The following is a 12,735-nucleotide window of genomic DNA, read 5'->3' as shown; positions in this document are numbered from 1 at the left end:
GGCAGGAGCTCATACTCCTCATGCACCAGGGGACTCTAAACCTCCTCCCAGAGGGCAGGAGCTCCTACTCCTCATGCACCGGGGGACTCTAAACCTCCTCCCAGAGGGCAGGAGCTCATACTCCTCATGCACCGGGGGACTCTAAACCTCCTCCCAGAGGGTAGGAGCTCATACTCCTCATGCAGTACATGAGATGGGTCAGCGACTATCTTACAGGCCAGTCTTCGGGTGACCTGTTCATAGATAGATTGTAGTGTCGGATAATCTCTCCTATGACCTTCCATGCAGTCTGCATCAATCTAAGCAGCTTGGATTTTATTTGCACAGAAAGATTCCCGAACCAAGCCGTGATGCCGTATCTCACAAGACTCTCTTCAACTGCCCGGTAGAAGACAGTCATGTACTTTTGGTCAACACCATGCACTCGCAGAAAATGTAGTCTCTGCTGTAGCTTCCTACAGAGACTGTCTACTGTCTTATGAAGTGTGAACTAGACCGAAGGTCAGGTGCGGACGTTATGGTATGTGAGGGTGATGTGGCTGCTGCATCTCCGGGCCATTGAGTTGCCTGGAATCGATTCAGCTGAGCTGGCTACGGGCCATTGAGCGCAGTCCATCCGGCTGACGAGGTGAACTGGTGAACCCCTTCCTGCCTCACCACTCCATGACACCAGAGACAGAGGAATTTTGGATTAGGCGTGGGTTTCAGTGGGTTCTATTTTTACTTCCGATGATTCAAGCTTTTTAAAATGTATTTTAATTGATTTCTTATCTTTATCTTTTTTATTGTGTTTTATCTTCCATTTTAATTTCCCTGCTTTTATGTTGATTTTATCCATTTTATGTGAAGCACAGTGCTATACAAATAAAGTTTTATTTTTTATTATTAGGTACCAGAACAGAAGTGGTGCTAATTAGAGAGCCCGGTGGTCTAGGAAACTTCTTTGACACCTTTAACTACTTACTTACTGTAAATAAGATTGGAATTAGAGCTTTTATAAGCCTCAACATTGTTTTGACTCATCTTAGACCTCTTGGCTCAGTTCACATCCATTCGGTCACTTTTCATTGCAGCTTTTTTGTTGTTTTTGACGACCATTTTTTCTCTCTACATTGACTTTGCCAATTAGTACAGAAGGTTACATTACATTATTACTCTACAGTCATTTAGCAGATGCTTTTATCCATAGCGACTTAGTTACAATAAGTGCATTAAGACACTTTAAAGCTTAACATAACATGTAGAACGAATTGCCAGTACGTCTTTCTAACAAGTTGGTTATGTTATGTCGTTCAAATTACTTAGGTATCTCTTTCAAACGAGATAATCTTAGAAAAAGCTCTGTTCATTTAGTTTTGTAACCCTTCAGGGCTTCCGTAAATTAGAGTACTTAATGATGTCAAAGTTTGAGAATGGGAGTAATAAAAGAGCTTAGAAGGGCGGAGACGAGGAAGCACTCACAGCGATGGCGTAGCGGGTGATGCCTTCTTTCTCGCTGTCCTCAATGGCTTGTTGGAGGTCAGGACTGTCATGTGACTCTCCGTCCGTGATCACAATCATGACCTTCTTTGCACCCCGTCGCCCCCCTCGCTTGAATGCCTGTGAGCTGTGGCAAAAGAAAGAACTCATAAATAATTTCAGTTAAGCTTCTATTATCTCATTTTAGTCATTTGCAAGTACTTCAATCGGTAATGTTCTTTAGTGAGGGAATTAGGCGCGTGCTACCGTGCCACGTTGATGCCGAGAGCTGTGTTGGTCTCCTCTCCCCCGCGCTGGTCGATGCTGCGCGCTCGCTTCACCACTTCTTCTACTGATTTGTAGTCACTCAGCTGGAACTCATGGACCACCTTCTCACCATACTGCACCACTCCAACCTAACCAGACCATACAGGGACCAATCATGCAGTAGAACATGCTACTGAAAGAGGAAAAATGTACTCTCCCAGGCCTACGAATAATTAGTGCTTTTTTATTTGTCTGCCTCTCTAATCTCTCTTCTCTCTCTCTTCTTCTATGTTTTTGGGTGTGGGTGGGAAAGGGATGTATTGTTTATTATATATTTATTGTCTACGAGTGTGCCATATTTATACATTTATTTTATCTTCTTATTCTGTATGTAAAGTGCATTGAGATTACTTTGTATGAACCAGCTAACCGATTTAACTGTGCACTGATCAATAATGGACATGGGTTGGTCGCTAAACTTTTCCATATAGCCACAGTGATTGAACTGTTCCTCCCTACACACCTGTATCTGGCCTGGCCCGATGTAGAACTTCTGTAGAATGTTGATAAGGAAGGCCTGGACCTCATACCAGGGGTAGATAGAATTGGAACCATCTAGAACGATGACTATGTCCATGAAGGTTTCACATTCTGGAAAAGATGGATAAAAAAAAGTCCCAAATGCCAAAACTTTTTTGTCAAAGATTAAAACGACCAATATGGTTCCATAATAGGAAAACAGTCAGGTATGACTATAATGGAATTTCCATGACAGGAAAGGATTAGTTACTGTAGCACTTGAGTCTTACTCTGAAAGGCAGGAGCAATGGTTCGGGAGAATTTGAAGCTTGCGTTGACTCTTGAGCATATACCAGTGCTGTAGTAAGAGCTGCCGCATTCATAAGACCACACAGGCCCACAGGCCTACAACAGGAAATAGAATGCTAAGAATGGAAACACTACAGGACATGGAACATGGATATCAACAGTGATTGCCCCTGAGCTGTGTGAAATGAAAATAAAATTATATGGGCAAGGTTTTTGCGGAACATTATTCTTACTTTATGCATTCTAGACTAACAAACACATGCTTTCACTGTACTGAAATATGCTTCAGCTTTGGAAGTGGTAAAGAATCCACTACAGTTACTGTACCACAAAACTGTTGTCTTTGGGGTTGGATGTGAGAGTCATCCCCAGCCTCATTTTGTCTTTCCGCTCTGCAACATTGGTCAGAGATATCCTTCCTTGAGGAAAGAATACATCACAGCGACAAAACACACATTTCTCACCATTTCTCAAATATTTAAACAATAATGCGTCGCACTTCGTATGATCATATGATCATCATATATAGTTCTGCTCATGGTGCTCATCCTATTGCTATTCTATTGATGTTTATCTACTGAAGTGTGGCTTACACTCATCTTGTACGCGACTAGGTGTGCGTATGTAATTTATTGACAATTTAGCTGATTGAACATGGCCATCTATTGAATGTGCCAAAGTTGTGTGTGGGGCTAAGAGCTTTCTCCATCTGAGAACGGGGTTTGTTTCCACTGTCTAGCCGGGTGTAGCAGTGTCAACATCCTACAATATCTGCCAGCTAGTCCATACATCTACCCAACACAACACAGATGTGTCTCATATGACCGAGCATGTGTGTAGATGCCTGGGAAGACAGATGTGGAAGTGTCATAAACTGTACTATGCGGAATGACTGGCATGGCCTCCAGATTCCTGTCTCACACACCCACCCATGACACACACACACACATACACACACGCACACACAGTACAGTACATAGCACATGCAGTACATGCAATATACACGTTCACCAGACCTCGGTTAAGTGGTATTTGATAAATGGTAAAGTCTGTTCCAATAATTAGACTGTTAACTTTGGCCTGCTTGAAGAACCAGATGGGCACAAATTGTCCTTTTGGGACTGTTCCATTGGTTCCAGGCAAGCCTCATCAAGGATTTGAAATACAGTTTCACAGATGATCATAATACTGTACATATGTGCCCCATCAGAAACACAGATATAGTTGTGTTAGAGACTAGGAGATAGTCAATACTGTACCTAGGTTGAGTTTGGAACAGCTGCTGCCATTGGTTCGTTTTCCCAGTGGGCATTTGTAAACGTCTCCTGTCTGGTGTGGACCATTGGTTTCATAGGGGGCGCCCACCAATAACCTGTAGGAAAATCACAAACTCAGGACTCTACTCATTTGAATTTGAAACATACTGTAGCATACAAATCAAACTTTTCACGGTGGAGCTGTATCAGAATAAATACTTGTCAAACACTGGTCAACACTAGTGAAGGAGTTTATGACTTAGTTGCTCAAGGGACAGAAAACTACTTGGAACCGTCTGTTTAAGTCTCCCTTGACCAGCATGCACATAAACATACTGGCCCACAAAGACTGGGGCTAACACCACATTGACCCTACTGTGGGAGTGAGTAGACATGCGCACACACACACACGCACACACGCACACACACACACACACACACACGCACAAGAGAGAATGAAGAAAAGATTGAAGAGACTGAAGGGAGAGGCCAGATCGCACACATCTGTATGACCGTAAGACCCAGAGGGATAGGACAGGACCACGGGTCAAGAGGGATAGGACAGGACCACGGGTCAAGAGGGATAGGACAGGACCACGGGTCAAGAGGGATAGGACAGGACCACGGGTCAAGAGGGATAGGACAGGACCACGGGTCAAGAGGGATAGGACAGGACCACGGGTCAAGAGGGATAGGACAGGACCACGGGTCAAGAGGGATAGGACAGGACCACGGGTCAAGAGGGATAGGACAGGACCACGGGTCAAGAGGGATAGGACAGGACCACGGGTCAAGAGGGATAGGACAGGACCACGGGTCAAGAGGGATAGGACAGGACCACGGGTCAAGAGGGATAGGACAGGACCACGGGTCAAGCAGGGCAGCTGGAAGCTCACTCCATCAAGTTAAATACCCACACTGGAGGAATTTCACCAGTCATAGAGCGCTACTGGGTCATAGCCAGGTCTCCTTGACTAGAGCACAGAGTTCTTTTTGGGTGACGTCTCCCTTGTGGGAGATAGTTCTGCACTTGCCATCAGTATAATTCTTCTAGGTCAGAGTGGTCTTATAAATGTCGGCTGGAGAATTTTAGATGACTTTATGTGGTGGAGAATGTGAAACGCTGAGGGTTTACCTCAGGGCTGGCATGGACGGATCAAAGAGAGGTTGTAATTCCATCTCTCTATGAAGTATCTCTGAGATAAGGTGTCTGTGCTCTGGAGTAGACCCAGAACAGCAAGTTAATAACGTCACAAACTATAAAAAACTATAGAGGAACCAGGAAGGCCCTTTAGTGTCTGTATAGAAAACTCTAGAGGAACCGGGAAGGCCCTTTAGTGTCAGCACTGCGCCATAGTGTCCCAAGATGTCCAGCAGATGGCGGCAGAGTGCACCGTACTTGGATTTTGTGGACTGATTTGGGCTTGGCTCACCCTAAGTGGGTTCACCTGTTTGGTTGCTGATTGCATGCACCTGTATTTAAGAGGTGTCTGTGTTTTGCCATGCATTCGAGCCTCATATGTTTCTAGGAGACTCCTGTACCTTTGTTACCCTTTGTGGGACCTTCTTTTGGATTAAAGCAAGTTTGTTTTTGGCTCCTATGCTCAGCGTCCTGTACTTAAACTCAGTACTCTTAAGTTAGCATCGTGACAGTAGGCTCGAATCATCAACATGAGTTTAACAGGCGCTGAAGGAGCGGACATCAGCCTATCCCAAGTGCTCGGAGCTTTGAAGACCCAAGGATCCTCAATCCAGCAGATCCAGACCTGGATAACACAGCAAATGCATCAACAGAACCCCCCAGGCGGCAAGACATTCCTTCAGAAACCGGAGCGGTATGATGGCATCCCAGAGACCTGTCAGGGATTTTTGACTCAATGTGACCTGTTTTTTGTTATGCAGCCAGATCAGTTCCCCTCAGAAAGAGCTAAGGTCGCTTTTATGATTTCTCTGCTCTCAGGTAAAGCTCTAGTGTGGGCTACTGCCCTGTGGGAGGCTAGTTCCCCACTTTGTGCTAATGCAGCAGAGTTCTCTAAAGCACTACGCCAGGTTTTCAACCATCCTGTGAGTGGCAGAGAAGCAGCACGCCGCATCAGCACGCTCCGCCAAGGGGCCAGAGCCGTTTCTGAGTATGCTATAGAATTCCGCACCTTGGCAGCTGAGAGTAAATGGAACAATGAAGCACTTTTGACCACTTTTTATAACGGCCTATCTGAGGCGGTCAAAGATGATTTGGCTAGTCGGGAGTGGGGTGCCACTTTAGATGAGCTCATTACCACCTCTATCTGCCTCGATCAGCGCATACGCGAAAGGAGGCGTGAGCGCAGGCTTCCCAACTCCGCACAGCCCCAAGTGTGTTCGCCACAGAGCGCGTCAGCTCCCGCTGCTCAGCCCACTCAAGCGGAGGCTATGGAGATAGGCAGGTACCGCATCACACCTGCTGAAAGAGAGCGTCGCCGCAGAGAGAGATGCTGTCTTTACTGCGGTGAGGCTGGTCATTACAGAGACCGATGCCCCCAGCTGCAGGGAAACGAAAACGCTCATTAGGGGAAGGGGACAGCTTAGTGAGCAGTTTGGTCCGATCTCAGTCCCCCAACCCAGCTAAGCGCCTATCCCTGAGTGCTCAACTCACCTGGACCCCAGAGAACCCTGAGAACATCCCAATCACTGTGCTGATCGATTCCGGTTCAGAGGAGAATCTGATGAACTCTGCTCTGGTCACACGCCTCGGTCTACCGGTCATGGCTCTTCCCAATCCTGTGAGAATACAGGCACTCGACGGACGACCCCTAGGCTCCGGTAAGATCAACTACATGACGCGCCCCTTATCGCTACAGATTGGTTCACATAAAGAGACTATCTCTTTGGCTTTAGTCGAATCCCACCATGACATGGTGGTACTAGGGTTTCCCTGGCTCCAGAAGCACAACCCCCTAATCAATTGGTCCACTGGGGCAATTTTGTCATGGAGCTCAGAGTGTGTTTCAGCCAATCATTTTACACCTGTGATGGAGTGTTCCGCTGCCTGTTCATCTCCTGAGCTCACTTCAGTCCCTGCCGAGTATCATGACTTAGCTGAAGTGTTTAGTAAGACTAGAGCTACAGAACTACCCCCTCACAGATCTTATGACTGTGCCATTGACCTGTTGCCTAACACTATTCCCCCCCGGGGACGACTGTACCCTCTCTCCGTCCCAGAGACTCAGGCCATGGAGGATTACATTAGTGAGTCCCTTACCAATGGGCTTATTAAGCCCTCGACCTCACCCGTGTCAGCAGGATTCTTCTTTGTACCCAAGAAAGATGGTGGTCTACGACCATGCATAGACTACCGAGCACTGAACAACATCACAGTGAAAAACAAATATCCGTTGCCACTCATGTCTTCTGCTTTTGACCTCCTTGGAGGAGCTACAGTGTTCACCAAACTAGACCTGCGGAACGCTTACCATTTGGTCCGCATCAGAGAGAATGATGAGTGGAAGACTGCATTTAGCACCCCTAGTGGACATTATGAATACTATGTGATGCCGTTTGGTCTGACTAATGCACCCGCTGTGTTCCAAGCCTTTTTAAACGACGTGCTCAGAGACTTCCTCAACCGCAGTGTGTTTGTTTACCTCGATGATGTGCTCATCTTCTCCAAGTCCCTTACAGAACATCGTCAGCACGTCCGGCAGGTCCTACAGCGGTTACTGGACAATCAGCTGTTTGTCAAACTAGAGAAGTGTGAGTTCCATGTTACACGCACCTCCTTTTTGGGGTATGTCATCTCCCCTGACGGTGTGATCATGGACCAATCCAGGGTGCAAGCAGTACTGGACTGGCCGGTTCCTACCACTCTCAAACAGGTACAACGTTTTGTGGGATTTGCTAACTTCTATCGTCGTTTCATCCGAGGTTTCAGCTCCATTGTAGCACCCATCACAGCAGTGACCCGTGGAGCACCGACCAAACTCAGATGGACCCCAGAGGCACAAGCGGCATTCGAGCACCTCAAGGCTCAGTTCACGTCGGCTCCCCTGCTGAGGCATCCTGACCCTACCCTACCGTTTGTATTGGAGGTGGACGCGTCCGGTTCTGGAGTTGGAGCCGTGCTTTCCCAGAAGTCAGGTATGGACAATAAGACTCACCCGTGTGCCTTTTTCTCTCGCAAGCTCAGTGACGCTGAAAGGAACTACGACGCCGGTGACAGGGAGCTGTTGGCCATCCTACGGGCGCTTGAGGAATGGAGACACTGGCTAGAAGGAGCACGCCACCCATTCACTGTCATCACGGATCATAAAAACCTCCAGTACATCCGTGGAGCCAAACGCCTGAACCCCCGACAAGCCAGGTGGGCTCTGTTTTTCACCCGATTCAGGTTTATCATCACGTTTCGCCCCGGAACCAAGAACGCCAAGGCTGATGCCTTATCACGACAGTATGACATTGATGTTACTGACCCTGTCCCCGAGTGCATCATTCCCCCCAGCTGTGTGGTGGGACAGGTGACGCTTGCCCTGGAGGACGCCGTCCGGCGTGCGCAAGAGGAGGATCCGGGTCCTGGTGGAGTACCCCTGGGCCATCTGTATGTCCCACTCAACGCCCGCTCTGATGTTCTACAGTGGGGGCATGACTCACCAGTGACGGGGCATCCGGGGACTGCCCGCACGGTAGAGCTAGTTAGCCGCCACTTTTGGTGGCCGCGCATGAGAAGCGACATTGAGGAATATGTCCACGCATGTACAGTCTGTGCTACACAGAAGTCAGGGAACCAAGCCCCGGCAGGCCTGCTTCACCCCCTGCCGGTCCCATATCGACCATGGTCCCACATTTCGATGGATTTCATCACAGGCCTACCACCTTCTGATGGCAACACTGTGATTTTTGTAATCGTGGACCGGTTCTCTAAAGCTGCCCACTTTGTCCCTTTACCTAAGCTGCCTTCAGCGAAGGAAACCGCCGATGTGGTGGTCCGGGAGGTGGTGCGTTACCATGGCATCCCAAGTGACATTGTCTCTGATAGAGGCCCCCAATTCATGTCCAAGTATTGGTGTGCATTTTGGTCCTTGTTTGAAACATCTGTCAGTCTTTCTTCAGGCTATCATCCCGAGAGTAATGGACAGACGGAACGTGTGAACCAGGAACTGGAGAAATACTTGCGCTGTATGGTCTCATCCAATCCGGGTGCCTGGAGTCGGAAGCTGGTGTGGGCTGAAATCGCCCACAACCAACTGAGTGGGTCATCCACCGGTATGTCCCCTTTTGAGGTTCAGTATGGATTTGTCCCACCGTTTTTTCCCTCTCAACAGTCCGAGTCTGCGGTCCCCTCTGCGGATGCTGCTGTGGCCAGGTGCCGCCAGGCCTGGAAAAAGGCCCGTGCTGCGCTTACGCGCACCACCGAACGCCATCGAATCCAGGCCAATCGCAGGAGACGGCCTACCCCGACGTTCCGCCCTGGACAGAAAGTGTGGCTCTCCACCAAGAACCTGCCTCTGCGCACAGCCACCAAGTTCACTCCCCGGTTCATCGGCCCGTTTCCTGTGGAGAGGAGGGTTAACCCGGTGGCTTACAAACTCAAACTTCCTAGGACTCTCCGGGTGAGACCGGTGTTCCATGTCTCCTTATTGAAACCTCTATTCTCCTCACCCTTGTCCAGGCCTGCCCCGCTGCCGCCCCCTCCGCGGGTCATCGCTGGTGGCCCGGTCTACACCGTCCGGAGGCTGCTGGATTCCCGGCGGTGGGGGCGGGGCCTCCAGTACCTGATAGACTGGGAGGGCTACGGCCCGGAGGAGCGCTCATGGGTGCCCTCCCGGCACGTCCTGGATCCTGGCCTCATCCGCGCCTTTCACCGCGCCCACCCTCTCAAACCTGGCCCACCTGGAGGTGGTCGTCGGGAGGGGGGCACTGTCAGCACTGCGCCATAGTGTCCCAAGATGTCCAGCAGATGGCGGCAGAGTGCACCGTACTTGGATTTTGTGGACTGATTTGGGCTTGGCTCACCCTAAGTGGGTTCACCTGTTTGGTTGCTGATTGCATGCACCTGTATTTAAGAGGTGTCTGTGTTTTGCCATGCATTCGAGCCTCATATGTTTCTAGGAGACTCCTGTACCTTTGTTACCCTTTGTGGGACCTTCTTTTGGATTAAAGCAAGTTTGTTTTTGGCTCCTATGCTCAGCGTCCTGTACTTAAACTCAGTACTCTTAAGTTAGCATCGTGACATTTAGTGTCTGTATTGAAAGCTCTAGAGCAGGCATTCCCAAACTGTGAGGCGCGCCTCCCCTGGGGGGCCCCAAAGAAATTCAGGGGAGGCGCGGGGGGGGATGGTTAGAAAAAAAATAAAGGAAAAACATATTTTTTATTTTTGAATTTTCTATGTTTTTTATGAATTAAACATGATTTTAAAGGTCAGAAAATCGAAATATATAATGGGAGTGATGTATAGTAACATTACAATTACGTTAACTAGCAACGAGTGCCACCGAGCCAACTTAGCTGTGTAACGTTATGGGCTAGCTAACGCTGTCTTGCAAAATGGACAAATTTGGGGGTTGGGGGGGGGCGCGGGTGTGTCACTGTTTTCAGAAGGGAGGCCCACATTGATGGGAACCCATGCTATAGAAGAGCCAGGAAGGCCCTTTAGTGTCTGTATAGAAAACTATAGAGGAACCAGGAAGGCCCTTTAGTGTCTGTATTGAAAACTCTAGAGGAACCAGGAAGGCCCTTTAGTGTGTAGAGGTTCATCATGTGATGTTCCTCTTGGAATAACATACTGCATGTCTTTGGACTTAAAGGGTATTGCAGTAGCAGTATCTCAAGGTCATCATGCTTAGACTGTATCTCCTCAAGGTTCATTGTAGTCTAGACATGTTTAGCCTACTTGAACTCATACTGTATCTAGATCAAGTACCAGTACACAGTTGATAGACCTCTCCAGCTGGAAGCCTACAGTCAACGTCTAAGCATCATGAAAAGTCTTGCTCACTCCCCATCAATGATATCTGCTAGACGAACAGCATGCCTTTGAGAGGCGTGCATCTGTGAAGCAGAATTGTATGCTTCAAATCAGCACCTCAGACAAATTGCATATGGCTCAAACACATGTCCTATAGTGCCAGAGATGTGCATCTCTCAGTGTTACACTTTTGATGTACCCCTTTAAAAAAACATGGTGTTGGAATGTGAAATAAGGTCCTAGTCCCTACATTTACACTGTATATCATTATAATTTAACATCATTGTTTCAGTCTTAAATCTACAAGAGCTTAGCACAAAGGTCAACTACAAACAGAGGCAAATGTGCAGCCTAAGTCCAGCACTGTAGCACACAGAAGGAACAATGCACTCTGTTTGAAGGCGTTCCAAAGGAAAGACACTTGACACCGTTTTATAGCAAAACCAGACCACCACCAACTTACGCCTAGAACTCAAAGGTCAACCACATGGACCTCCAAGCTTCAAAACATGTCTCAATCCTGCTCTCTCTTCCATGAGGTAACATTTTAGGTAGCAATTAAGTTGTTGGGTATGCATACAGGTAATGGCTACATAATGCTTTCATAAGCAAACATGACACTTGACATCAACATTCAGTTGTAAAACATTCTAAACGACTATGATTGTATGAGATGATGACATCATGCAGTATTCAAGAAGTGCACCTATCATCTGAGCACAGTTTGTCAACTGAAACGTTAGTATATTCTAAAACAAAATACTGTATGTAGGTCAGTGCTGGTGTGGCACTGTGGCACTGTATTTTTCAAATTTAATATCCATTTCCTATCTTAAGATTTACTATATTCCTGAAGGGTGATCCATCATTGGGAGTCGCATGCGATGTGTGCCAAATATCCATCGCATTTATTTGCTATGAAAATATAATACTACATGCAGCAAGTCCCCGCAAGGAGCTAAGGGAGAAGCTGTTAAAACAGCAGCGCAAATCAACGACCCACTCCAAAACCAGTGATGACGGGACCTGGATCCAAGTCTCGCCGACTCTGGAAATGATTTTCACCTCAGGAGCTCCTGCCGGCCTCATATTTTCATAGATATTAATATGTTGATTATTGCTGCAGTTATTCCTGTCATTTGGCACTTGTCGATACTGGAGGGAGAGTTCAGGTCGGGACACGGCTACCTTGGTGAAAGGGGACCTTTGTTGCTTGGAGGTCTGCTTTAGATCCATGTTTAAGACGGGCTGTTAGAATAATCAGGGGCAAGTGCTCGTTAGAGTCAGATGCTAGTCGTGTAGCATCATTGTGGACGAGGTCATGTAGTTGAAGGAAATCACTTCCAAAAATGGGCGCCTGGGCGTCTTCTCCCACAGTTTCTGAGGAATGTGGGATTTTGGGTTTGTAGAACAGCCATAACAGAGCCCAGTCCATCATTAATGTGCTAATGTCTTTCACATTTGGAAGGAGCGAGGCATATATGCCGTGAAACCACATTGCTGCCCCAAACACGAGCCTGTGTGCAACTTCAATGACATGCTCTCTCATCACGTCTCATGCACATATTATACATTGCTAGGGTATTTGTTCCAACAGCCACATTCAGCAATCCCCAAAAGATGTTTTGTTCAGAAATGTTACCTGTTTCGTAAGAAAAAAGCTGGAGACAGGGATATCTATACAGTATATGAAATCCATTAACCAAGAATGGCCAAGAATGAGCCACGAAGGGAAAACCCAGACTGACTTAAAAATACATTGAAGAAACAATCTTTAAAATCTTCTTACTCTGAGTCTGCACATTGGCCTTCTTGATGAAAGCATTGACTCAAATTACAATAGGCCTATTAAGACTTCTGATACCCCCCGTAGCTCTAAGCGGCCCCTGGCTCGTGACCATGTTAGGGTTCAAAGGGCAAGTCCCAGATGGTCAGCCCAGGACTGAAGTAGGAAAACAAACAGTAGGAATGGGGAGAGGGAGGGTGAGG

General features: G+C 47.6%; 1 protein-coding gene across 2 annotated transcripts in view; it reads right to left on the bottom strand.

The window, feature by feature from the left end:
* LOC311307710 (integrin alpha-11-like) overlaps positions 1 to 12,735 on the bottom strand; it is a gene marked incomplete at both ends in the record, with an annotated part of 62,317 nt that overhangs the window by 28,109 nt on the left and 21,473 nt on the right. For both annotated transcript variants that reach the window (XM_084436569.1, XM_084436570.1), the window contains 6 exons: positions 1,462 to 1,606; positions 1,726 to 1,874; positions 2,249 to 2,376; positions 2,535 to 2,649; positions 2,881 to 2,972; positions 3,813 to 3,925. In XM_084436569.1, the coding sequence (XP_084292695.1) occupies positions 1,462 to 1,606; positions 1,726 to 1,874; positions 2,249 to 2,376; positions 2,535 to 2,649; positions 2,881 to 2,972; positions 3,813 to 3,925 (742 nt within the window). The remainder of the gene's footprint in view (positions 1 to 1,461; positions 1,607 to 1,725; positions 1,875 to 2,248; positions 2,377 to 2,534; positions 2,650 to 2,880; positions 2,973 to 3,812; positions 3,926 to 12,735) is intronic.

Source organism: Borostomias antarcticus, assembly GCF_949987555.1.
Source record: "Borostomias antarcticus genome assembly, chromosome: 4".
In the NCBI taxonomy this organism is placed as follows: domain Eukaryota; kingdom Metazoa; phylum Chordata; class Actinopteri; order Stomiiformes; family Stomiidae; genus Borostomias; species Borostomias antarcticus.
This window is presented reverse-complemented; position numbering and strand designations above follow the sequence as displayed.